Consider the following 27,005-nt stretch of genomic DNA (forward strand, 5'->3'; position numbering starts at 1 on the left):
AAGTGATTTTGATGAAATATCATTTTGAAGTTGTCCCCCCCCCTACCAAACTGAAGCAGTCATCCAGCTGATGTGTTCAAGGACTGTCACAAATTTTAAAATCCAATTATTTATTTTTAAAGTTTCTGGCCTTGAATAATTATGTAATTTTGGCAATTTTAGTTTTTTTCCATTTTTGATAGGACTGATGTAGCGTAAAAGACAGCGAGAGAGGAGCTGACATGCAGCAAATGGCCACTAATGAGAATCAAAATCACAGTTTTGTCATTTTTAAAGAAAATATGCCTTGCAAACCAGCATGTTTACAGCAGTAAAATAAATAGAAAATACAGCCATTTAATGTTTTACACCCCACCCATAAGCTCCTACCCAGTTCCTCAAAAGTATTTGACATGCCTCCCCCTTTTTGAATCACCACTTCCCTGCAAGTCAACCTTCAGTGGTCATCAGGGAGCAGGTGGCTTTGATCACTTCCATCAGTCAGATAAGAGACAGATTCACAGCTGCATTTAAACCAGGAATACAAGGTGCTCCCAGTTTTTAAGAGCCCAGTAAGCCATGCCCATTTTCCAGCTAATTCACTGAAGCAGGTTTGTCTTATTCATAATCCAAACATGGATCTAGATTTGATGTCTGAAATTAAATTTAAGGATCACAGATGGTTACTATGATCTGTCAAGCATCAGCGTGGATTACACATATAAAACTACAGTACTGTAGTGGTGGGGGAAAAATTGATACAGTATAGTATCGCAATATTTTATTTTGCATAACTGTATAAATACATGGACACCAAAGTATCACTTTTTCTGTAATTTAAATTCATAATGCAAATTTAACTCTTGTAGATTATAACAGCAATAAAATCGACTGCAATAATAATGTTTAAAGTGAGATAATCAGACTCAAAACTTCTAGAAAAACACGTTTGCAAAGTTTTCCTTTTGGGAAAACAATTTGCAGATAAAAATAATAAATAAACCACATTGTATTGCAATATGGTATCGTGATATGTTACTGCAATACTCAGCATATCAGAAAACATTTAAAATTGCAGTAAAATTGTATTGTGACCTAAAATATCATGATATTGTGGGGTTTCCCACAATTCCCACCCCTACAGCACTGATGATCTCATCAACGATCAGGCAATCACAAGGGTGCAAAAAGTAGTTCCTTTATTATCTTCACCGTCATAGATTAAAATTGTAGTCATACATTACTAGAGGCATCAATATAGTCTGAACTGTCCATATTTTAAATACGTGTGGAGACATCAACCGCTGCAAATCTTTGTGCAGCTTATTGTACCATCACATACAGTAGCAGTAATAATGTCCGCAGTAGTTTAAACAAACACTTTTAAGTGACCTAATGCCTCAAATAATGTTTCTTTTAAACTTACAACACATCCAAGTACTTTAGTTGGTGCAGTAAGAGTCCAGTGTCAAATCAAAAAAAAAAAAGGTTTTCCCTGTTGTGAAGTACTGCTTCGGAGCTGTGGTACATAATGGGAAGACAATACTTAAAGATCACTCAAAAAAAGATGTGTAAAGGTCCAGCTTCGTTTCACAAAATAGGACGGAACAAATCTGGTGACGTTTTACTTTTTTTTTTATATATAAATATGACAATCATAATAATTATCTTTGAATAGGCTATCTCTTATACCTGACTATTGTCGAACACAAACAAAAGAAGGAAGAGGAGCGCGAAGATGTCTAGACAGAGCCAATCTGAAAGAAAATATTTGATGGAGTCTGGACTTATTTGACCACCCAGAGTCTGAGGCGCAGTGACAGTGAGCAGGACAGCTCCTCACTGAACCGCTGAAAACACACTGCACTTTTCAAACTCCTGCAGGCGACCTCTGAGCTGTGCAGCATAGACAGCAAGTGCATAAAGAAAACTGTAAGCGTACATGTGTGACTGTTGAGTATGTATGATTTAATGAACGAGGGGAGACATGTGAAGAGACTCAAAGGATGACAGTATAACGGATGAATTAATAAAAGGTGTATACTCACACACACAACAACAAAAAAAAAAGACTGGCAATTTTTTCTTAGAAAAATAAACACTACAATGGCACAGGACAATAAGGGGGACATACTAAATAAGTGTTTTTCATTTTCTACCACAGAGCCATTTGGGGGAAAGTTATAAAAAATAAGTGTGTCTGTATTCAGAATTTTAAGGAAATTAAACTTTTTTTTTATCCATTTTACCCCGGGGGAAAAAAAGGGCAGGTAGGCTGGCGCAAAAAAAAAAAGCCAAACCAAAGGAAAAAAAAAAATTGGCACAACATCACTTTAACAACAAGGCAGGTGTTACTCTGCCACAGACAGGCTGATGACGGGCAAGAGCGAGGCGTCCTCTGTCCACATCTAGAACAAAGTGGCAAAGTCTGGTCACCCAGTAGCAACGGACAGGGATGCTGGTTGTCGGCGTTACCGCAGATCACCCTGGATGAGGCTGCGGGTGGTGCACGTGACGTCACCCGTGCCAGATCTCGCGTAATCTCACCCCGGTGTTAATTCACTTTATCCTGGAATATGTAGAGGTTGTTGGTCGTCGCCACTGCGATGATGTTGTCCTGGGGGTGCCAGGCAGTGTGAAGGATCTTCTTGTTGAAGTCCAAACTGTCTACGCTGATTTCGTCCTTCTTGCGCTTGCCGCCCGCGCACACTTTGCGAGGCTTTAGGACCTGCATGGGCTTGCTGTTTTCTCTGGAAGCCTCCAAGGTGACGTCCCGCCTTTGGCCGCGGTCGAACATCCGGAAGAAGTTGTTGTATGAGCCGGTCATCACCACGCTGATGGGGGAGTTTAAGAAAGATAAGTTTGCCTTAAACACAGCTCATACTGTAATACTGATTATTATAAATGATAATAATAATGTAGTCATTTTAAAGGCTTTTGGAAGATTAATTTAAGTCTATTTTATACCACTTGAGGCCTTATTTTTAGATTAAGGAATTTAATGCCTTTTAAGATATAACGATCCCTGGGAATATACATAGCATGTCATATAAAAGAACTACAATAAAATAGCAGAAAAAGCAAATGTATAGCAAATATGAAATACAATAGGTATATAGCAAAAACAATCTAATTGTAAAACTAGATAGCAGTAAGGTACAAAATATAAGAACAAGTTAACAGTGAGGTGTAAAATATAACAAAAATGGCTAACAGCAAAGTAAAATAAAAAAAAGCACCATTGCAGGTGATAATTAAATAAATTAAAAGTAACTTACCAACACTTCTACAAAAGGTGTTTTTAAAATTTGATTTAATGAAAAAAAGCCAGATTTTTCTTAACTATTAAGTAAGTCTTACAATCAGCACTTTGAAATCTGAGGGTTTTTTTTTTTTTTTAAATAATGACATCTTTTAATTAATGAGTTATTCTGTGTGCAATCTGCATGTCCTTACCTGTCATTGCCATTCCAGCAGCATTCAAACTTGTCAAAGATGCAGTCGTTCTCATACAGCGAGCACAGCTTGCTCCGCAGGTACTCATGAACCTGTAATGATCAGAGGCAGGTGTTAAGGAGGGACCTAAAGATGCACACATCCACTGTCACCATTGCACACATTAGCCATGTACGTGCTTATTGTATTATCCAGAACCTTGTCACAACTGAGCAAACATCAATTTTTCAAACTAACACCAGTGCACAGCAAAACCACACATTTATGGTGCCCTCAAGTGGTCACTATGTGGAATGACAAGATGACTCAAAAAAGGTGTGGCCATTGTTTAAGGAGAAAAATATACTCAGTCTTTGCATTTTTTTGTTTAATTTGCAACATATTTACAGCACAGTTTCACCATTAAGAAAAATGCACATTGACCACTAAATAAAATGTGAAATAAGAGTAAAATGACAGCTTGTGTTCCACTGACAGGATGTAAACACATCATCACATGGACAACATTACCGATCAGACAGAGCACATTTTGAAATGCACTGCCTTTTCGTGTACGCCTGGCCCAATCAGACAGATGCTTTTTGCAGCTTGCTGCATCTTCATCTTTAGTGCTGCGAAGCAACCACAGAATCACCTGTCCTCAGTTAATGCACAGGTTTTAAAATCTTTGCATCTAAAAAATGCACATACGGAGGAAACTTTGGGTCTGGAAACAGAGAAATGGAGATCCCTGTGGGTGCATAAGACCCTCACAAAGAGGAAAAATCACAGGCTGGTCCAGAAGCTTCGCCTGCATGATGGATGATGATCTGTTGTGAAACGTTCGACCTGATTACAGTTGGTAAAAAGTAGCTGAGGCTGCCATTTGTTCAGTTATGTATTGCAGCTTGCCTTGAAGGGCTACAATAAAAGTGAGCCAATGTTAGCATATCAGCGTAGGCTACCTCCTGTCACTTCCACCACATGAGGCCCACCTCTCAATTCATCTAATTGAAAGTTTTTTCAACTCAGGGCGCTCCTGCAAATACGTGTGGCGCTCATCCACACCAAAGCAGTGAGCAAAATGCTTCACACTCATTGAAAAGTATCACAAAAAACCACCCCAGGTTGCTAAAATGCACCTGGTCTGATCAGAGACAAGTGTAATCGGCCAGCGAGCGCACTCTGATTTCAGCACAGATCAGTTGATCAGTGGATCAAGCGTAATTTTTGTTGATCATCTGACTTTTAAATAACAGTAACTTAATTCAGACACCAGGTTAAAACAAAGCAACAGTCTTTCCTCATCTATGAAAATGTTAAGCCTAAAAGACCAGGAGAATCAGAGACCGGTAAAATTTTGTTTAAGGTCAATTAAAGTGGTGTCATGCATGAAGCGGACTTCAAACTCGCATCTTTATCAGTGTGGTAAAACCATTAGTTATGCAACATTAAAAATAATGACCAGTCTCTTAAAGTGTTGATTATAGAATATCGCTGAGGGACTCTTAAAGTGCAGACAAAGTTAAAAGAGCAAACAGGGACAGCTGCTCTACACTCCAGAGCAACAGGCCTTCCAAATGGTGTCAATCCAGTGCTCATAACCTTTTCACGCTCTGGTTATAAGCCTGACACATTGTTACTGCCTACATCTGTTTTTCAGTCTTACCTGATAGGTCTCCACTGGCCTATTCTCCATGTTCAGATCCCAAATCTTAACAGACAAGTAGTCTCTGGTCATCATGTAGCGCCCATTGTGGCTAAACTTAACATCTGAGATTGATGATATGATCTCCGAGAAGAAGGAGCGATTACTGGGATCTTCTGGCTCTTCAAACACTGAGCAAGAAAAAGGAAGATGATATAAACATAAGGAAGATGAAATATAGTCTGTTTGCTGCATTGATAACTTCCTAAGTGCATGCAAAGGGGTGAAAACAAACCAGAATGACTGATACCTTGTGAAAAGATCAACATGAAAAGCTCTTTTTTTGGCCACAGAGTGCACAAATGACAAAAATAAAAAACTCCAGGAATATGTGCTTCTGGTTGAAGGTCTGGGACACACAGTTCATCTCTCAATACCTGTAGAGCTTTGGTTAATCTATGCATGACAATGAAACTTTTCCAAAAATGGTTTTTAGACCATGACACCCGTTGTTTTGTTTTGTCATTGAATTTCAAGCAACCAAACTGCCCACTTAACATGCATATAATGTATGCATATAAGATGAAAATTGGTTTTAACCAATGTATTATATAAATATCAAATACAATACTGAATAAAATCAGAATTAAACTGTAAAATAAACAATGACTAAAATGAAAAAAATACTAAAATGTTGAATTTCTTTCATTTCTTGAACATTAAAATAAATGAACAAAAATGTAATTCAAAGCATTGTTGTGTCGCCACTGTTTCAAATGTGGGGACACGTTATTTAAAACACACTATAGTATTAATGAGCAATGACATTATAAATCTTGCAGCACACTTGGTCCGTCCTTAATGCACTTCAGTGTGTCCTAGCATCCCACTTTAAAAACAACTGGCCTATGTTAATGTTATCATTGCTCCCAGCTGCCAGTTGCACTGAAATATGGGTCATGTTATCTGGGCAAAAGCTAAAAAATATTTACCCCCAAAAAGTAATTTTAGCACTTTGAATTCCCCTGTTGCCAACATGTGCTATACAAATAAACCTGCCTTGCATTCGTTAACTGGTTTGAAGCAAGTTCTTTTATTTCTGAATAATGAACATGTGCACATATCACCAGCCACAACACTGTGGCAATGAGTTTTCTACTTCCCGGCAGCATAAGCATACTCGATTGCAAGTGGAGAAACCCCACTGTTCTCCAAAGATATAATATTAGATCAAGTGTGGTTCATTGACAAGCAGGAGGCTTAGCTTAATAAATTCAGTACTTAAGCCACCTGTCGAGGAGTGGCGATTAAAAGTGACCAAAGCTAGTACTCACATTTGGAGTGCTTGTCGCAGAGCGCTGAAGCCCTCATGTCACACAGGCGGATGGTTCCTTTGCTGCTGCTGTAGACGAAGGTGTTACACTGATGAGGATGAAACTCTGCTGCTGTGATCACCTCCGTTAGCTCCTCCATGTTGGCCGGTTTAATGTCAACAATATCTGAAGAGCATGGGGTTAAAGGAATAAATCTCTCAGGTAATCAGGATGTTGAATCTCTTGACTTAAGTTATTAGGGATCCAGATGCATCCTGCTTTTTTTTTGTTTTTGACCTTTTTCTGTCAAATAAAACAGCAGTTAGTTCTATTAACTGTCTATTTAATACCAAAGCATTCATCAGTAGTACAGTTAAGATAAAAAAAAGTACACAAATGTGTTGCATATCTATTAAAGTTGTGCTCTAAAATTTTCCCCTAAAAAACTTCAGAAGGGAGCACCAGCGCTACTAGTGGAAAAAGTTTTTCTAGGGCGCTGCAGTGCGCTTGAAAATATTTCCGACATCATGCTCTGAAAAATCACAGCAATTTTCTTTGGCAAGTGTCAACTTGGGTGACAGTGTCTGCTGAATAGAGCATTCACAAAAGGAAAAAAACCCCAAAACAAACACATCATTAGACTAATAATGGGCCAGTGTGTGTAGACTAAATAAACATCAAGGATGACATTCATTAGTTAAGACATGAAAGAACCACTAGTAAATGAGTTCTTTTCACTGCTCTGTCTTGTGTGACGGCATTATTTTGCCCTCATTGTTAATTCCTCTCAATTCTTTGCCTTGTCCCTATTATTTTGAGTATCGAACGTCACGTGTCAGGTGATGAAAACATATCAGGCTGTTTAAAAATATTGATCCTGCTGAAAGACATTTTGTTTACACTTGACACTAATGTTGATCAGTCGGGCATAATTTCATTCAGATGAGTTTCACGAATTGGGCTGATGCACACGCAAGATATATTTAAGGATACTGAAGCTGCGGTCGGTGATCTCGAGGTGCCACAGGTTGATGCGGAGGTCGTCTGCAGACAGGTACGTCTCATTGTCACTGTTGACTGAGATAGAGTTGATATGGTAGGTGTGAGCGTTGGCGAACACTCTCCGTGGACTGGCTTCCACCATGAGGTCCATGGGTATTAAAACCGGTACCTGTGATGACGACAAACAGGACATAACGTGAAACTCCCTTTTAAAACTTTTTAAGGATCCACGGGAACCCTACAACAAATGTGAAATTGGTCTTTGCTGCAGTTGTTGGGTGCAGAGTCAGAGTAAAGAAATCTTTTTAAAAGTTTAAAATGCATCTTTTAAAACCAGAATTACCTTACTTTAGATTTTGTTCCAACATGCAAGTGATTGTCTTGATAACTATACACCCAGAGGGTGCATGATTCTGACAGGAGTCCAAACATTAGCTCGAAGAGCGACTGAAGTAGCACTGATTGTAAGCTGACATTAAGTTTGCCGTTAGCAACAGAAAAGGAAACCAAACCGGTAGCCCTTCCTGACTCACAACACACCCAGATTTATACTTTCATACTTGGATTTAATGACTATTAGCTTCTCCTCAAAGTTTAAGTTGCTGGAAAACCAAGTGACTGCCACAACACACCTATGTTACACCCACAGAGGTGTTGTCAGTTATTCTAGCCAATTAGACATCTCAGGACTATGTTAGCATAAAGACAGTACTTAACATTCAGCTCGCCCTGTTAGATGACTTAATTTGTCACACCTGTTCCTGTTCAGGCACGAAAACCAGCACAGTTTCAGCCAATTTCAACCAAGAAGAAGCATAATCAGCCAGAATAACTGTAGCAACATGACCTGTGTGGACTTTCAGGGCGACTTGTACACTTGAACACATTTCATCAACCATAACCATCACTACGACTACAGGTAATCAGAGCAGTCCGCATTACCCCACAAACTAACCTATGAGGCAACACCGCTCTCTCAATATATCAAGCACCAAATAAATGTATGGATATTACACTGGTCAACCTCCTGAAATACCGCTCAGGCTGCGTTTGATTCAAGGACTGACCCGCAGTGACGTGATAGTGTTGGGGTTTTTGTAGCGTCCATCCTCCTCTTTGAGATTATAGCCCTCTGGTCTCTTGTCTCGTTCACTGATTTTCCACAACTTGATTGTCTTATCTGTCAAAAAAAAAAATAATAGTTGTGTAAATAACAATAGTACTAAATTCATGCCTTTTGTCACACATACACAAGGAAAATCACTTCAGATTTCATGTAGCAGATCTATAGCCACAGATTTTATTAAGCCCCCTTATCTTTACATCCTCGAACGCAAAACCAGTAAAATGCAGTAACTTTTGCGCAGTGCTTTCTGTCCTCTATGAGATGGCTGTGAAAAATGCCTTTGTACATGGTTCAGTTCCCCAAACAACCGTTTGACTTGGGCGGGCCGCTCTGCTATATTATTGGCTGCCAAAGTATATTTGGGGACCCATTTTGGCATCTATTTATTTCATCCGTCCAAGAGAACAACGCCATCCGCTTTCATTTAGCTAGAGGGCAATCTCTCCTCGCTCTACACCTCCCATGGCCGTTTATTCGGCTACCGCAGCTGCACCCCAGGGCATGGTTGTAATGTCAAAGTCCCCAGTCGAATAGTGTTTCCTGCTTGTTAAAATAATGCTTCCCGTGACACCCCATACATGATTGGTTCAGATTTAGCTAGGAGGAAGCACAGACTGCTTGCAATCTGCATTTAAAGTTTCGGCATTAGGTCTATGGTCTGTGCGTATGAAACTGGCAAGAAAACACACTGATAATCTATTACAAATGATATAAAGGATATATCCTATATATATATATACGGTCTGTTTCTGACAGCCCTTACAGTGTCTGATAGTGCAAAAGGGTTCTGATTGCATTTTTTTTGTTCTGACAGCTAATGCCGCCTCTTTTCGTCAACCCAGGATATTAGGGTGCAAGAAAAGTGAGGAGAGTCTGGACATAACGTTTGAGGTAGACAGCAGAAAACATCACTTATCATTATATTCAAAATACCCGACATATTCCCAGGAATTCTGCAGTCTTTTTATTACGTTATCTCTAATTTAAATTTTGTCCGTGCAGAGTAAAATTGGCTATCTTAAGTTTTTTTATGTTAAAAATTGCTTCAATGTCACAACACGTATCTAGGTATGCACTAAATTCAAATGACGAGCTCACCGTTAGTTGACAACAAGAACTGAGCAGCATTCTTCTGAGGAAGCCAGCGAATCTTGTTGATCTTCTCCTCTATTTCCAAACTCTTCAAGTAGTCAAACTCGGGCTCATGGCTCTGAAAAGTGCTGTAAACATTGTATTCGCTCCGGAACTGAGGCTGACTTTTATTCTGAAGGGCAAAAATGAAAAGAGCAGATGTCAGACAAGAACAAGCCAGTGAAGTCCATTTTTGTTCTATATTTGAGAAGTTTACAAAAAAAAAACATCTTTTGAACACAAAGCACCAGCTACTTTTGAATTAAAAGCAGATCATGAGTTCAAGGTTTAAAACTTGTACTCCTTAAGTTTTTGCTTTCAGAATATATTCTGAGATATCATGTTTTTTAAACGTTGGGTGATCAAGTTCAGGGATGACTTTTTTTTCTAAAATGAAAAGTGTATGAGAATAAAATTCATCAGAAGACAAACTTGCAGCTGTACCTCTATTTCCTGCTGGAAAATAACTACACGGCCACCCTTGTCTCCTGTGGCTAGCAGCTCCCCTGTGTGGTTAAACTCAACTGTTGATATGATGTCCGCTGCAAAAAAACACAAACATAACAGACATTTAAACTTCGTGTGATAATGTCATTTTTAAATCAGTGAACGGACGTAACTGACCTCTTGCCTAAAGACAATAACGAACCACTCAGTTAATCCCAGCTAACCCTGGATTTGTCTGTGCTGAAATCAGAGTGCGCTCGCTGGCCGAGCGAGGAGGCCGGAGACGCAGAAGGATGTCAGAGCATGTAGAGCACACGGAAAATGATCAGTAACCTACTTTTTCTCTTTTCTCCCCCTACCCTGCCTGGCTCTGACGGCAACACACGTTTCCCCCCAGCAGCAGTACATTGCTTTATAAAATGAAACTCACTCAGACACACATACACACTTATTTAACCCTTTGTTGCCCACTGGAGCAGAAGGACAATGCTGCAAAAGGTGGTAGTGGGAGGTCTTTGTGTACTTGGTACTCCCTGAGGCTCATAGAGGGGGCTAATATTGAACTAGCAGCAAGGCTAATTGAGAGGAGATACTTCAAACCGTTCTTCTATTTGGACAGAAAATAACTAATTACTGGTCATTTTCCATCCGCTTTTATTTACTTTTTTTTTTTTGTTAATTCAATGATTTCCTTTAGGTTGCACCAATAATAAAAACATTAGGAAATTTGTAATATGGCCAAGTGTAATCTACAACCTTTTTAAAAAAGGTAATGTGTCACAATATATAATTATTAATTTATTTCATTATAATTTTTTTGATTTTTGTAAAAATGATTAAACACATTCAAGACATATATCACATTCCAAATAATTAGTATTATTTATTTATTGACTCTTGCATATCGTGCAGCCCTAGATTTAACCTAAAAAAAATCAATAAAATATATAAAAGAATTTCCATCACAGCTACCAGAATTATTCAAATGGATTATGTATCAATGGCTAATGGAAGTCACTAACCATATGTGGATGCTGCATGAATCAAAAACAGTCAAAGTAAGAACATGGGCCGATGATACTGTACCATTTTTCTGTCACTCCGCTGTCGGCATTTGTTAAAGGGCTGAAACATGCCAGACTGCTGCAGGACATCATGAACTGAACATCACTGTCTTACAGTTAAGCATGTTGCCATTCTTTAGATTCCAGCTACGTGGCCGTCCTTAGTGCGCTCGTAACAATCTACACACAAAGACTGCCATGATTCAACAGGAATTTCTTTCACTTCACTGAGGATAGGAAGGTAAAGACACAAAATATCTGACTATTTGTATCGCTGGCTCAATGAAACATCCAAAACACAGTCAAGCAAAGCTACATTATTGCTACATATTCTATTTAAAGGTGAATCAAGTATGAGAAATATTTTGCATCTCTTGGGGGTGCAGCTGTAAGCCGTCATTTAACAAAAAGACCAAAAATAGCACCTTTAGGCTGCTAGGCTGTAGTTTGTGGTGCTGTGCCATTATATTACATAATACCAACAGAGGTTATTATTATTTTGTCTACTTCATTTACATCAATGAGAGCAGGCAAAGTAACAAACACCTTTCACCTTTCTTGGCTACAGACAGGCGACAAATGAAAGGAAATACCTGAATAAAGAAATGGAGAAAAGCATCAAATGCAGATGTTTTTACATGCACCAGGGCTCAATGAATTGTTTGGTGATTTTGAAAACCATGTAACTAAAATGTTATGGCCTTTTAATCACCAAATTTGAATCTAGTTGAACACCTACCAAAGATTTTGGACCAACATGGAAGAAAATGCTCTCCAAAGACAATGTGAAAAATTGCTGCTTTATTTCTGTACATTTTATAGACTAAAATATTAATCCGAAAAATAATCGACAAGATAATTTAATAAGGAAAATAAATCGTTTGGTGCAGCCCTACATAAGACAAAAGGATATTTTATTCATATATATCTTCAAATCTAATAGGTGATGTCTGTGGTTTTCTGTGATGGTAAATGCCCTTTTTTGGGGTCTGGCTATGTTCGCTTTTCTTTCTATCTGCTGTGCTTAGGTCTCTCTTGCAAAAGCGATCTTGATCTGAACGAGATTGCGTGATTAAATAAAGGCTGTGTGTGTGTGTGTGTGTGTATGTGTATATATACTTATTTATTTAAGGGCATATTTTGTGGAAGAATAGTGTCAATCCCTAAAATAGTTTCACAGACCTGGCAACGAGCACAGACGCTGCTCTGGAGGCTTGTGGTGACTCCATACTCAAGACACTTGATGTTACTTTTGCTTTATTTTCACACCCACCTGTAGGTGTACCTAATAAACTGGCAACTGAATGTAATGCAGTGCTGTCAAATACATGTGTACACACGCATTCAAGGTTAAGTACCACCATGAGAAGTGTAGCATTGCGTTATTTCCACTGTTTACCTTGCATTGAGACAGTACAGCACTACAGTACTGTGTCTTGCTGAGCCTCCGCACTCTTGGATTGATTATTCAGCATCTCCATACTTCTGTTTATTACCAGCCATCTGGCATGCTGAAGGCTCTGTTGCCGAATTTCCCTATAGTTGGGACACCTGCACCAGAACATGAGCAACCGAAACCAGAATCCATCATGCAGGCAAAACCCGAGTGGCATCTGTCACCAGAAGCTCTTCATTCAGCCAGCTTGCTAGTTTGTGGCTGTTCCATTTATATTCATTCATTTATTTTACCACAAACATCACATGGTTTTTATTCTGCACTTTAATACCCATTCAATGGCTCCTTTATTCTTGGGGTTTTAATAAATATTTTATATCCTTTTTATTATTTTATACCTCTTTTATCGCTTGTCTTTTTTTCTCTCCTGTTTTTATGTCTGTACAACAAGGTACTGAGCTGCTGGAAACCTGAATTTCCCTAAGGGATTAATAAAGTTACTATCGATCTATATGAAATACTAAAAATGCTTATAAAATGTCCATATTTTGCTGTTTGCTTCAAGATTTAACTATCAAGGACTCAGCAGTCAGTCACTAACCTCAGTGATAAATAAGGATGCACTTCCTTTAAGTATAGGAGCCTTCCAGTGGTTTGCCAGTGGAAAACCTTTGATGTGAAGCAGCAAGAGGAAGCAGTACCTCAAAACACAGCTCCCATACAGCCAGTGATTCAAAACACAGGCTACTGTATGATACAAGTAAAATCAGACAGATGGAGCGTGGCACCACAGAGACTTTTGTTACAAGGGAGCTGAAACATTTCTGAAACACAGAAAGCCTTTTAAAAATGGCACTTCCTCTCGTTATCTACATGACGACCGCACATGGTGAGCCAGTCAATTGACAGTTAAGGTCAATTATATCATCGTACAGTTCATACTTAAAATGCGCAGCATCACCGCTCGTCACACCATGACGCAGCTAAATTGCGCTGTATCTAGCCGGTTGGAATGAAACGAATGAGAAAGATGCTCAGCTGCTATCTGCTCACTCTGATCCATTACCTATAACATTTTCCCCACCCGTGCTTTATGCATACAAATACTAGGTCTTAATGGAGCTCATACTACAGCTGCACCTATCGATTATTTTTTTTCTCAGTTAATGTAATGGTTATTTATTTGTAGTCATCTAATCTAATGACTGAACTGAACTGAGCTTGGAAATAAGTACATTTTCTTAAGTGCTTGATTTAAAACATAGATGTTTATGGTTATGACGTGGAACATGCAGTTTCGATAATCACTGGCAAATGTATTTCTGCGTTAGTTTGGGAAATGGGAGGAAATAACTGAAACAATTCACATACCCTAACAGCAGTCACACACTTTAACAGATCTGTAAAGTTAGACGAAAACGTTTTCTTACTCATGCATGGCCGTTAAAGTAAACGGATACATAAAACGGCTGAATAACAGTGTTTAGTGACGAATGGCGTAACGTTAACGGCGGCGCAGAAAGTTTAAGTGACTATTTATTCCAGAAACACGTGTTGATAATCCTAACATGTCATGCTTGAGTGAGGACAAAAAGTAAACAGGGCGGTGTTGTGTGCTGCCGTCTTAAAAAAAGTGCTCCAGGATACTTTCACTTCAGTTGTCCGTGCTTGCTTTTTGGTGCAATCACACTCTGATCAGGTGGAGCTTGCTATAATGCAATGTGCCCATGCACGTTTTACAAATTGACGCATTTCTATAATCAATGATATTGATGAATAGCCCCGGCCCTAGCTCATACCTTCAGCTACGTCGTCATCAATGGCTCCTTTCACCTGAGAGAAGCACCACTGCATGTCACCTCCAGGTCCTGCAGAGACAAAAAAACATTCAAGTACAAATCCCTGTGCTTTGCTACATATATTTCAATTTCATGCCGTTTCCCAGAATTTAACTGTATTTTTTGCACATCACCTATGATGTACAAATGGTTGACATGGACTAAAATGGCCAAATTTTAAAGTTTTGGCAGATAATGACAAAGTGGCTCAGCAATTATTAACTACATGACGTGCTACGTCAAAACAACATATCTAATTGTGTGTTTGGACTGAAAAGTTGCACCTCTATAAATCATTTTTTTGTTTCGGCACATTGTCACCTTTAGGCAGCTTGGAATAACAAATAATTTTGGAACTAGAGACAGATAGCAGACCTGTTGCAAAAATGTGTGTGCTCATATATGAGCACATATCCTCCCACAACTTCTGCAAGTCAGGCCTCTAAGACAAATGAAAGCAATATCACATGTCAATCTCTCGAGGGTTCCTACAGCTTAAGACAAGTTAGAATTAAGACTTTTAAACCCTTTTTAAAGCAACAACTAATACTGACGGAATAAAACGTGATTCAACATAAATTACCGAGGGTTGGGGACAATTTTGCCCAAATGTTTATTGCAATGTAAAATAAGTTAGATGACCTACTTCAAGTGTTTTATACACTATAAACATATCATATTCTCATAAGAGAAAAGCTTGTTTGTTTGTCATTTGTTGAGATGTGGTAAATGTATTTAAGTGTTGTTGGTTGCTCTATTCTGATCTGATCTTGAGACTTTTATAATGCAAAATCAGTAAGAAAAAAAAATTCATAATATCTTACTTCCCATTGCTAAGATCTTTGAACGACTGATTTAATACATTAGTGCCATTCAAGGCCTTTTCTTAAAAAAAAAAAAAAAAAACAGTTTTTGTTATATAATACATTTTTTAAGGATCTGTAGGGATCCTGTCTTTCAAAAACTCAATTCAAGATGTAAATATCAAGGACCTGCTCCCTGCATGACACCTGTAACACCATTTATAGTGTTACAAAATACTGGCCACTTAGATGACAAAGCTCTTTAACATTTAATGAGTGTAATTGCATCCACCAAATCAAAATCTGATTTGAGCCTTGGTAGGTTTGGTGGTTTTCCGGCTTTGAGAGCAAATGTCGATTGCAAATGATTGAAATGATCTTCATAAATACTGACCTAACGCCAGATCATAGTAACAGTAGCTGAATACAGTCTTGAAACATTTTATTTTAAGACCGGGCAACTGTTACGCCAGCAGGAGATGCACTCACACCAGGCTCCTACTGTATGTTAAAAATACATCAACAAGAAAAAACATGCTGGCTCATTTGATAATGACCTCCATCACTCGCTTCAACAGGTTCTCCCTCAACATAGCTCATTGCACAACGTAGCTAAGTTTTATTCCGCATATTTTTACATGTGATCATTTCAGTTATTACACAATGAAAATGGCTCTGATCTGTTGATAAGGCGTAGAGGAGCAGCTCTGCAGAATAATCAAGGACATTTATGAGTCACCCTGGCTCCATCATACACAGTATTCTGAGATGAATCATGATTTAAAACAAACAGCCAGGACAGGGTTGGTGATGGTCAGGACAAAATGTAGCACTCTAATAGGCTGTGTGTAGTATTTGCAGAAGAAAATGGCAAAGCAAACAGGTGTTTTAGGGTCCAAATCAGCTCAGTTAGTCAGTTTTAACAAAAGGATGATGTGCAGAAAAAAAGTGCAATTTCCCCGCCCAAACAGACTAAATGCATGTAATTTCTTTGCTAAATGAATGAATACAATCAATCTAAATCGGCTACAAGAGTCTTAAATTGCATATAATTATTCATAACTTAGATTCAATGCACAAGTATCAGCTGATGAATGAAATGCGAATGCTACGTTAGGATGCAAAAAATCTTAACTATCTCGGTTTCATTTGAGGGGAGAATATTTGCATTTAAGCATATTTATGTCACCACAGGCTGTCTTGATTCTTCGGTCCATTTAGTCAGACATTTCACGCAATATTTAAAAGCTTGTTAAGCTGCAGCAGGCCTGAACTACTAGCCTGCATGTGGGCAATGTCAAAGTTTGAGCTAACGTTAGCTAGCCAGGCTTGTCAAGCCAGTCATGGCATGTTTAAGAAATGTGTGCACTGGAGCGAAAAGCGCCAGTTTTGCCTTTAGCTATTCATTTTATGTTTCAGCACCGACTGCAGATCGGTTAACTTGAATTAGTCGTTTGCAAATCCCGTGCGCGAGTTTGAGAAGCAGCCGTTACTGCTAAAACAAGTTAGCGTTATTGGTTAGTGCCGCGGATATGGCTATGTTTGGCTAACAAGGTATGCATCGTTAGCTTGCAAGACTGGTCCCGGGCCGGTGATAATGGTAAACAGCTACCATTTGCTAGCAGCAGCTGGCTAACTAGCTTTAGCCGGTAAATGCAGGCCAGATGGACGACGCTGAAGTTGGCTCATGATTCGTAGCTTTCAATTCAGCACTTAAGGGAAGAGTTAAGGGAAACGTAATTTGTATTATTTAACAACTGATTTTCGGCTTTTTCTACCTCTTCGGTGAAAACATGCTAGATTTCTAGAGTAAAGCCTCGTGGCTGTCTGAAACCACTTTGACTGTGAAACCATTATTCTATTTGAGGAAATGCAAAAAAGGGGAGATTTCACAGCTTTTTTCCACATGTAGATCACATTGATTCAAGTCCAGATGAAAACCCACAGTACTCTGACAGGTCAAATCTGGACCAGATCATCCCAGAGAGGCTACAGGTTGATAATTACTGCGTTTAAGATTTGTCAAAGTTTTATTGTATTTGTAAAATTGCAAAAAAGGGAGAATTCACAGTTTTTTCCTCACATGTACGTCACAATAAATCAGGTCCAAATCAAAATCCACAACACTTCAGACAGGTCAAATCTAGATTAGATTATCCCAGAGAGACTACAGATTGATAACAATAATTAAGATTTATGAAACCATTACTCTATTTGCGAAAATGCAAAAACATTTCAGATTTCACTGCATTTTCACACGAAGACCTCATTAAATCAGGTCCAGATCAAAAACCAAACTGAATAAAGGTCTCGTGTGGTATTAACAAACATCTAGTGATGCACTTGGACACATCATCAGTGATAGTACCTGTGGTCATTGGGGGTTTCGGGTCTCTAATGTTTCTAATGTTGTCAACATGTGAGAAAAGACAGTAAATTTGTCCTTTTCTTGCATTTATACAACCAGAATAATGGCTTCACATATCTGATACTGTCATAAATAATACTTGGCCTTTCTGAGATAAACTAGTTCAGGTTTCCACTGTCTAAATACAGTAGTTTTGCTCTGGATCTGGTTGAATATGTGCATAAATCGACATGTTCCTTTCTTTGTGCTTTCTTAAAAAAAACAAAAGATTTGTCAAATATAAAAGTGGGGCTCAGACAGCATTGTGCTTTACCCTTTTTGCCTAACATGCTTTCACAACATTAAGAGATGCAAAAAAAAGCCGAGGATCGATCGCCAAGCAACGTATCTCTCCCCTTAACCGCTGAATGAGAAGCTGACTTCAGCGTCGTGATGACACTCCAGTTTGCTAGCTAGCGTTAGCATTAGCTGGCTAAGTTTTGTTAGCTCGTAGCAGCCGTTAGCTAACCTGACACTGGGCTGGGTTAGCGAAATCCTGCAACCGTCGGAGCGGAGAGCTCGCTGGAACAGAGCCGCGTTGTTAAAACGCCGGTTTGTTGGTTTACGTGTGTAATAATTAAACTGAATTACCTGCCATGACGAGACAAACAGTGGAGCTTGCCTCAGTCAGTCACGATCCTGCTTCCCACTCCCACGCGCCGCTTCGTGGGATCTCAACTTTTTCTTCCGCTGTCCGTCTGCGCCAAACCCGAGTGTCAGGCGCTAAATTCACCGCAACACCGGCTGTTTTATTGCTCTCCTGCCTTTTCTTTCCCGCTCCTCTCGCTGTTGTTTCACTCAGTGTGTCAGTCACTCTCCCCCTCCGTCTCTCCTGCCGCATCCCACAAGTCACTTCTTCCCCACCCCTCCGAGTCTCTTTCCGCACGTGAACCAAAAGGCTTTTATAATGCGCGCTCACATAGGGGCAGAGGCACAGGCACGCGCGTGCACATAGATGGAGAAACGTAACTAGTGAGGATCATCACTTAATACAAACTATACTGGGGTATTATTACTTCAAAAACAAAAGCTAATTGTAGTTATATAATAATAATAATAATAATAATAATAATAATAATAATAATAATAAACTTTATTACAGACTCAATGGTCCAGATAAGAGCAAGACAATACATACAAAAGATATAAAAGACATAGAAGTACCATACACAACATATTCACAATGCAATAAGATCACTTAAAAAAAAGAGACTACTATACCAAAACAACATATCCCCAATACAGTATGTACAGATCACTTAAAAAACAATTAAAAAAGTCAATGACCACAGAGGAGACTACTATACCAATGCTATATATATATATATATATATATATATATATATATATATATATATATATATATATATATATATATATGTATGTATATTTTCCTTACACAAAGCATGGCATATCCTGGCTCATTTTGTGTAAAAGAAAAAAATCTTTATTCTTTCAAGTGTTACGAGTAAAAATGTATGATTAACACACAGGCGTGCGTTGAAAAACAGAGTGAATGTCAAGCTGCATTTACTGAACTAAAAGTGAATTATGCCTTGACCAAAGTGCAATAACTGTAGGCTACTTTATGTTACACTGGGGCAGCCAGGTATGTTGTGTGTGAAAACAGCAAAACTTATTCTACAGCCCACCATCACTCCCAGTTAGACCAGACGAAAATGTTCCTGGACAGACGCCAGTCAAATGATTTCCTGGAGCGCAGCCATCCCACAGCCACCACGAATCGCACCTGTGTCGATGTAAATATCAGATGTGGCCACTGGGTTCTATTTTTGATCATCATATTCATCTATTTCGGTTGAAGTTTCACAGTTTTGTTACCTTTCAGTGGGTTGTGCTGACAGGAAGACCACACTGGATGCCACAACGACTGAGTGCTGAAGGTAGCTCGATGCTGAATCCACTGAATCAGAATAAAACATGTTAGTGGGCTTTGTTTATCAGATATTTCCAAATTTTAGTTGTAAATGTGGGGCATACCTGGAAGGTATAATGGATGTAAGGTCTTTGCCCATGGCCTGCATCACTCTCCGGCTCCATACCCAGAGTCCAGCGCAGATACCCACGCCGCCGTAAAGAAGCAACCAAATGGGTGTTGGTGTGCTGGACACCATCGAGCCACCAGTGGACCAATCGCATTGCTACAGCTAAAAACAGTTCATGAAAATACACTGAAGAAAAAAAGAAAAAAAAAACAGCACTAACATAAATTTTGCAGGAGAAAACAATTGCTGACTACCTGACATCGTTCCCTCCATGGGCAAAGGAGCCAAGACCCATGAAAATATTTTTTTGCAACTCAGTGGTGAACTCAGTCTGATACAACTGCTAAAGTCAATTGTTTTGAGACTTATATAGTCAGATAAATATAAAAAGGTACATTATTTCAGGTGTACATCTTAGCTGTCAGGCAAAAAATAATAGCTCTTTCATCTCTTTTAGCTAGTGATTTATTCTGCTTAGATAGAGGGGAAAATGCACTCCAGTCTTTAAGCTATGGATCAAAGACCTTAAACGCTATCTGACTTTAGAAAAAATGTGTTATTCTGCAAGAGGGTGCTGTATTATTAGAGCTCATATTATATACAGTTGACTTTTTTCTATATTTGCTACTTTATTTTTTAAATAAAGGCAGGAATGAGAAAAATATACAAATAACTAAATAGAAAATTTAAAAATAAAATTGTTAACACGTAAGTGATATTGCTCCTAAACAGCTGATAACACACGTCACAGCAACATCACGTGACTCTTCTGAGGAAGACTGCAGGATGACAGCAGTCGAAACATGTCAAGGTAAAATTTAACACTAATACTTTTCTGTCAACAAGAAACAACGTAAAGACTGATGCTGCTCCTTCCAAAATAGTGAGATAAGAACCTGTTAGTACTGATAAAGTCCTACAAACCTACCTGTTAGAGACATTGTAGCATCTTATGTTATGTTCTCCATCCGCATTTGACTGAGCCTCCTGGTCTGCTCAGGAATCCCTGTGTTGTTACAGCAAAATGTGAAAATTAGTATACAAAATGGAAACAATTAACAACCTACTCATTATAATACTAGCCACTAATATTGGCCTAATTGACGTTATTATAGTGGCAGATATGTTCACTTTGCAGGACAGAACTTTACTATAACCAGTTAAATATGTTAACACATTCTTCCAATGTACTGTTAATCACGCCCATATAAATTACCGCCTGCACTGATAACGCTGTAACATGCAGGAACGTATATAAAAGTTGTTGCTTAGTAAATTAACAAGCTTCATACACAGCACAAAATACACCTGACCTTGACTCCTGTCCGTGTGGGTGGTGGACCCACAGGGGCTCACCAGTGTGTGTATACCGACCATACCAGGCGAGGTACTCGTGTCCCCAAAATACCGTTCAGTCATGGTCTTTTCTGAACCGCTCTTGGTCTGGCCCCTCCCCTGGGACCACTTTGCCTTGGATGACCCTACGAGGGGCTATTAGCCCCCGACAACACAGCTCCCAGGATCACAGGGACACGCAAACCCCTCCACCACGTTAAGGTAGTTGTTCTCGGAGGGGAATAAATGGTTTGTCTGTCAGTGACTTAGCAGACAAAACTGAAGAGAAAATGAGAGAGAGAGAAAAAAAGAATCAAAAGCCATACACAGCAGCTCACCATCAATACACAGAAAATCGCCATCATCAAAAAAAAACAACCGAAACATTACCTGGCAACTTCATGATGTCTATTTGAAATTTGCAAGTTGAAACTCGTAAAATCACAAGTTGAAATCGGGAAATTCGCAAGTTGAAATTCACAAGTTGAAATCGGGAAATTCACAAGTTGAAAGTTACGAGTTGAAATTGGGAAATACGCAAGTTGGAATCTGGAAATTCGCAAGTTGGAATTAGAAAATTTGTGATTTCAAATTGGAAAATTCGCAGGTTGAAATGCACAAGTTGAAATCGGGAAATTCGCAAGTTGAAATTCACAAGTTGAAATCGGGAAATTCGCAACTTGAAATTTGTAAAATCACAAATTGAAATTTGTAAAATCGTCATGAAACCGACATAATGCTTGAAATTTGACCCCGACATTCACTCATAACAAGCAGTCCCGTGTGACACACCTCGGGCAGGGTTTGAGCCTGCGTTGAAGCTACCTCTCTATGTTGACGGCCGGGGTCCTTAACCACTGGACTGTCTCAGGCATCGATGAACTCTACAAAGCAGAAGGAGAAAGAAGACGAGACCTTAGATGTAAATAATTCCATCTTAAGTCTGACTAAACCCAAAACTAAGCTTGCAGCGCAGCAAGCGGAGTTCTTTTGCTCTCTTTGGCAGGTGAATGTCACTGGTGATGTGGATAATTGATCTGTTGATACATTCACAGCTGATCAGATTGATGGATGACAGGAAATATTTGCAGATTTTTGGAAGTGAAAGACAGTTTAAGGCCCAGCAGAATGAACGGTTTGTTTCACTTTTAATGCGCCTGACACTCTGATGCGTGTCTCTGCCTCTACCAGCATACACTATAATTAACCAAAGGTGTTTTAATTTGGCTCTTAATTAACACTCCAGCTCCAGTTAGACTATGGCGGGACAAATTCAGACTATGGCGGGCCGCCTTTCTTATTAATGGGAAACTGCTGCTGCTTGTGGTGAGGAGCCCTGTGTTAAAGTGAGGGGAGCAACCCCCAGGTCACTTCGGCCCGGAAGTAAAAAAAAAAAACCAAACAAACACTACTGTGCTGGCTGACAACATTCAGGAAGCTAAAGCAGGAAGGGTTGACAACTGGTTGGGTTCAGAGCATTTGCAGCAGAATATAATCATCGCCAGGACACTGCGGAGCTGTTTCAACTGCACTGCAGCAACGTAAACACATTACCGCAAAGAGGAGCAAAAGGGGGGACTGTAGGCTACACAACGTTGCCAATAGTTGTTAATATCATCTCGAGTTGTTGCACTCACCTGTATGAGTCACTCTGAGCAGTGTCCACGCAAAATCCCCCATTTGCACTGCAGCGAGAGAAAAATTCACAAAATTACATTAAAGAGAAGCAATATAAGGGACTGTATACAGTATAGCCTGTAGTGGTTGTTGATAATATCATCTGGAGTTGTCGCACTCACCTGTATGAGTCACTCTGTGAGCTGTGTCCACGCGAAGTCCCCCATTTAGCCTGCTCTTCATCAAACCTCTCTGAATATAACGTCCTCTTTGTGCCACTGCGCTCCTCAAACTTTTCCAAAATGTTGTGCTGAATGCGGTCACATTACGGTTTATTGTCAAAAACAGTATAAAGTCCGTTGAAAGTAAAAATCCCTGCAGTCGAAGTTCTGACGCACGCACGTGGACATTAGCGTGAAAGCAAACACCTGCGTCACGCAACGTCGCAGGTGTGTTTGATTTTGGTTATTAGCGAACTTTAGGTAATTTCTGGCTTTGTTGTTTTTGTTTGTTTATTTGTTTGCTTGATTGTTTGTTTCACTTTCTCGTTTTTTTTGGGGGGGGGTGGCATATTTTCAGGTAATTTTCTGGTACTTGGGTCATTTCTTCTTCCTGTATTTTTGAATAAATAAATAAATAAAGCCAATTTGCCCACATTTTAAATGGTTAAATAAATAATTTGCTGAGCAACAGTTTTGTGAGAAAGGAAATAAAAGTCCATCTCATACAGACACGTGTCCCAAATATAAGTCTTTTGAGGTCAATTACATAAGCAAACAATAGCCCAGGCTATTATTTGAAATTTTATGGTATTCAAATCCAAAATTGACCTCTGCTGTGTCTTCCAGTGCCTGACAGAGTTTACAAAGATCATTTGTCTCCTCCTCAGATCACTTTCAGTACGTCCTGTGTCCTCCGGAGGACCTGCAGTCTGTTGGTGGACTCTGGGGGGATTGAAGAGGCTGTAGATGTCTCAGCACCACAAACACGGAGGCCTTCAGATGTGCAAGTGATATTTTCACCACCCACATGGACACTTCACATCCGTTATCTCTACAAGAGGAAGAATGCCCACTGAAGAGATAAACAGCATTCTTGCTAAGAAATGCAGGAATGTGGGGAACACCATCAAATGGCGAGCCCACGAGAAATACGATGAAAAGCCGTTTTCTTTGCCGGAAGCTTGTTCCGGTGGAGAGGAGCTATCAAAACTGCCAACTGCAATATCTTATTAGACTCGGCGAGGCTGTCAATGCTCTCCCAGGCTGTGCTTTCTGACCCGCTTCACCTGTCAATGATTTCAAACCCTTTAATTGACGTTTCCAAAGACTCAATCTCCTTCAGACAGTCAGCAGCGGGCCCCTCTGCTGGTTCAGCACCTGCCGCTCATCACACAGACAGACAGCACAAAAACTTTCAGCAAGGAAATCAAAGGAAAGCAGAGGGGAGTAATGGGCACCCCTGAAATGTTCAGATTTTGTGATGACCAGCTGGCAGCCTGAGTTTCATGAATCCTCCTGAAGGGGAAGCCACAAACCTCGCTGTCAGCTGTTTTCACTGGGACTGCTGTATGTCTTTGTCGCTTTTTGATGACAGATGTTCACATCACGGTCTGCGGATTATCCACCGTAACCAGGGCATTGTTTCCTGAGAGACACACTGTTATTTAACCCTTTGAAACCTGGACCAACATCACTTTTCTTGTGCTGCTTTCAGATGCCTTTCACAAGTATTTAAACCTTTGAACCCTCAGCAAATTGCATGCAAAAAAAACACAATGAGCAACAGCAATGCTCCACAAATTAGTAGATTGAGAAAATATATTTTTTTAAAGGCTAGGGAAAAATTAAGGGAAAAAAAGAAAAAATATAGGGAAAAATACTTTTATAATTATTGTAATAACATATCTAAAATTATGTTACAAAATCATTGTAATTTTTAAAGCAGGTCCTCCAGGTCATTTCCTTGTTTTTTTTTTAATCTATTTATTTCTTACTTACTGATTTTCTTGTACTTTTTACAAATTTTTGGGTAATTTCTTCTTTTGTTTTGATGGCCTTCTTCTCATGTTTATGAAAAAAAAAACAAGCCAAATTATTATTTTATATCATATTACACCAAATTATTATGATTTTCAAAGCACTTTTTCTAGGTCATTGTAATTAATTGACTTTTTAGTTTTTTTTTTAAACTAATTTTCAGATAATTTCCTTTTACTTTTCATTAATTACTTGCTATTTTTTGAGTCATTTCTTCATTGCCCTCTTTCCATGTTTCTCAAAGAAATCAAGACAATTGGCCCAGTTTTCAATAGGTTAAATGTCATTTTTAAAAGGATTTTTAACAGGTTCACAAATCAAATTCCATTCAGTAGGGATGCTGCATCCATGTTACTAACGTGCACATTCAAAATGTCATGGCACACTTTTCAATAGCTGTTGAGACATTTCAAGCAAAACCACAAATGTCAAACTAATGGTGTCAAAAGAGGAAAAAAAATCCAAATCACAATCATGGGGATTCATAATCTTGGACGCTTGATTGTATGCATGTTTTGGAGACAATCCACTAGTATTTAATAAGATGTTTTTTTGACATGCTGATTGTTACTAAATGTCTCTAAAAAACAAAAATGTCAACCTGTGGAAAAATCAGGAAAAACAGGAATTCAGCTTAAGTTTTGTCCCTTCTGCAATAACAGCCCTGAAAAAACTGACACTGTTGTGAGCTGGGAAACTGGAAGGGGCAATAAAGCATTCACAAAGATTGTATGTGCTGTCTATATCTGTATATTTCTGCGTTGGACTGACTGTGGCTATAAATCTCCCTCTGGGACAATAAATCTGAATCTACATCATCAAAGTCAGTAAGTTTCACACTCTGGAGACCAAAATGTTCTTAAGATATTTCAGCCTGGATCAAAGTGGTGGACCGACTAAAAGACCTACTGACAAACGTTTCCATCCCTGTGGCTAAAAAGATAAGAAACCATCCACTGTTTGGAAAACTAACAGACTGTTGCAGTTCCTGTAAACTAGTTAAAACACTGTTTTAGGCTGGCAAACAAAGTTAAAACTATCTGCATGGCTGCCAGTAGGGGTTCATGGGAAAATATGTTTTTGTGATTAGGTTGAGCTGTCCAACTCATGTCCAAGTCTCCAGTGTACAGCTCGGCCTGTTGAGGTTTGTCTGACTTCCTGTTGAGCTGAATGCAGCTTGTGTTGCCGTCTGAAACAGCAAAACACAAAAACAAGACTTTCTTGTTGCGACGTTTTCATCCATGACTGAAGCTTTTCAATATGTACATAAATTACAGCTCCCACTTTTAGATTCTGGTTGTAGACAATATACAGTGAGATAGTACCCAAAACTGTAAGGCAGCGTGTGTTTTCTACAAATCTGTTTGTGGAATTGGAAGCATTTTGTCGTGAAGGAAAGTAAAAACACATTTTGCTGCCCGAACGCAACATGTTGTTATCATGCACTATTATTACCTTTACAGCTCCTCATTATTACCACATATGTTTACACATACACCTTTCTTGCTCAGTCATACGTGTCATATTAAGTATTTCAGTACCAAGGATTATTACAAATGATCCTGTTACTCTGATTCTGTTAGTGAGTTTGTCTTTTGTCCACTAGAGGGCCTCCAAGATTTGAAAATGTGGGTTACAATAATGTGACGGGCCAATTCGAGATTGTAGGCAGCTTCAGTCACAATTTTATTACTTTGTTGGCTGGTATTACATATTTAATTCATAATTCCCAAAATACACGTGTTTGCTGTGCACAGAAACATGGAACTAAGATGCCACCTTGGATGCGTTTAGTTTCACAGTGCAATATTTGAAAATTACGCTGTAATCCTTAAATGTCTTCATTGCAAGAATAGTGCAAAGGCTAGTCTCCTTTTTAAAATAACAAATTTTAACTTCACACACTTTTCCTAATGACTATTACCTTTGACCCTCTAAGAGCACATGGAAAACAGAGCATTCACAGCCAAAGGTGTGCCTGTTAGCATCTGGTGGTAGACCAGGACCAGGCAGGGGCAGTATTGCTCGACATGTACACTCTGTTGGAGACCGGAAGTGCAGACTCAGTCCAGCTTCATTTCACAACCCCTGCAAGAAAAAAAAACACCCTTTTATTCACGTTTGAGTAAAACTGCAACAGTGGTGGTTTGATTCAATGCCATATCACTAACTTTCCAAATATAAAATGTCTAAATAATTTGAAAACTTTGAAATTCAATGCAGTACAAAAATGCTCACATTTATGACGCACAAAAATGATTATTAGAGCGGGAACTTCACTATGTTAGTTTTATGTTTAGATGGATTAACGTCTGCTAGAGATTAGACAGATTTATATCGACATCAGTGTGCGTGTGCGCGCCCGTGTGTCAGCCGCCCCTCTGCAGGCGGTGCAGCAGGCTCGCCGGGGGAGTGTCAT

At 39.1% G+C, this 27,005-nt stretch overlaps 2 protein-coding genes across 5 annotated transcripts; both read right to left on the reverse strand.

Moving 5' to 3' along the window:
• Nucleotides 1-1,161: 1,161 nt before the first annotated feature.
• Nucleotides 1,162-18,461, reverse strand: ppp2r2ab (protein phosphatase 2, regulatory subunit B, alpha b). The gene is made up of 10 exons (XM_042509284.2): nucleotides 18,181-18,461; nucleotides 14,341-14,409; nucleotides 10,079-10,176; nucleotides 9,602-9,767; nucleotides 8,445-8,557; nucleotides 7,369-7,546; nucleotides 6,397-6,561; nucleotides 5,084-5,253; nucleotides 3,436-3,527; nucleotides 1,162-2,813 (listed from the first exon to the last, which is right to left on the reverse strand). The coding sequence occupies exons 1-10, from the start codon at nucleotides 18,185-18,187 to the stop codon at nucleotides 2,534-2,536; spliced, it is 1,338 nt and encodes a 445-aa protein (XP_042365218.2). The 5' UTR covers nucleotides 18,188-18,461; the 3' UTR covers nucleotides 1,162-2,533.
• A 497-nt stretch (nucleotides 18,462-18,958) lies between these two features.
• LOC148186218 (uncharacterized) lies at nucleotides 18,959-22,869 on the reverse strand. Of its 4 annotated transcripts, XM_088071350.1 has the most exons (8): nucleotides 22,730-22,869; nucleotides 22,568-22,615; nucleotides 21,723-21,814; nucleotides 20,909-21,209; nucleotides 20,524-20,601; nucleotides 19,591-19,757; nucleotides 19,432-19,513; nucleotides 18,959-19,339 (listed from the first exon to the last, which is right to left on the reverse strand). In XM_088071350.1, the coding sequence occupies exons 5-8, from the start codon at nucleotides 20,534-20,536 to the stop codon at nucleotides 19,290-19,292; spliced, it is 312 nt and encodes a 103-aa protein (XP_087927476.1). In that variant the 5' UTR covers nucleotides 20,537-20,601; nucleotides 20,909-21,209; nucleotides 21,723-21,814; nucleotides 22,568-22,615; nucleotides 22,730-22,869; the 3' UTR covers nucleotides 18,959-19,289. The 4 variants fall into 4 exon arrangements, with proteins under 4 accessions (XP_087927476.1, XP_087927477.1, XP_087927479.1 ...); XM_088071351.1 differs by having other exon boundaries at nucleotides 20,524-21,209; nucleotides 21,756-21,814; XM_088071353.1 differs by having other exon boundaries at nucleotides 19,591-19,751; nucleotides 20,524-21,209.
• Nucleotides 22,870-27,005: the final 4,136 nt, after the last annotated feature.

Source organism: Plectropomus leopardus, chromosome 20, assembly GCF_026936395.1.
Source record: "Plectropomus leopardus strain MGB_pleo_1.0 chromosome 20, ASM2693639v1, whole genome shotgun sequence".
In the NCBI taxonomy this organism is placed as follows: Eukaryota; Metazoa; Chordata; class Actinopteri; order Perciformes; family Serranidae; genus Plectropomus; species Plectropomus leopardus.

Bases quoted from the DNA above. Each gene is read 5' to 3' on its own strand.
- LOC148186218 (XM_088071351.1), bottom strand. The intron at 19,514-19,590 runs GTATGCCCCACA...ATTCTGATTCAG, and splicing joins ACATCCATTATACCTTCCAG to TGGATTCAGCATCGAGCTAC. The intron at 19,340-19,431 runs GTAACAAAACTG...ACATCGACACAG, and splicing joins TCAGCACAACCCACTGAAAG to GTGCGATTCGTGGTGGCTGT.
- ppp2r2ab (XM_042509284.2), bottom strand. The intron at 9,768-10,078 runs GTACAGCTGCAA...TTTGCCCTTCAG, and splicing joins TTTTCCAGCAGGAAATAGAG to AATAAAAGTCAGCCTCAGTT. The intron at 5,254-6,396 runs GTGAGTACTAGC...TTTCTTGCTCAG, and splicing joins CTGCGACAAGCACTCCAAAT to TGTTTGAAGAGCCAGAAGAT.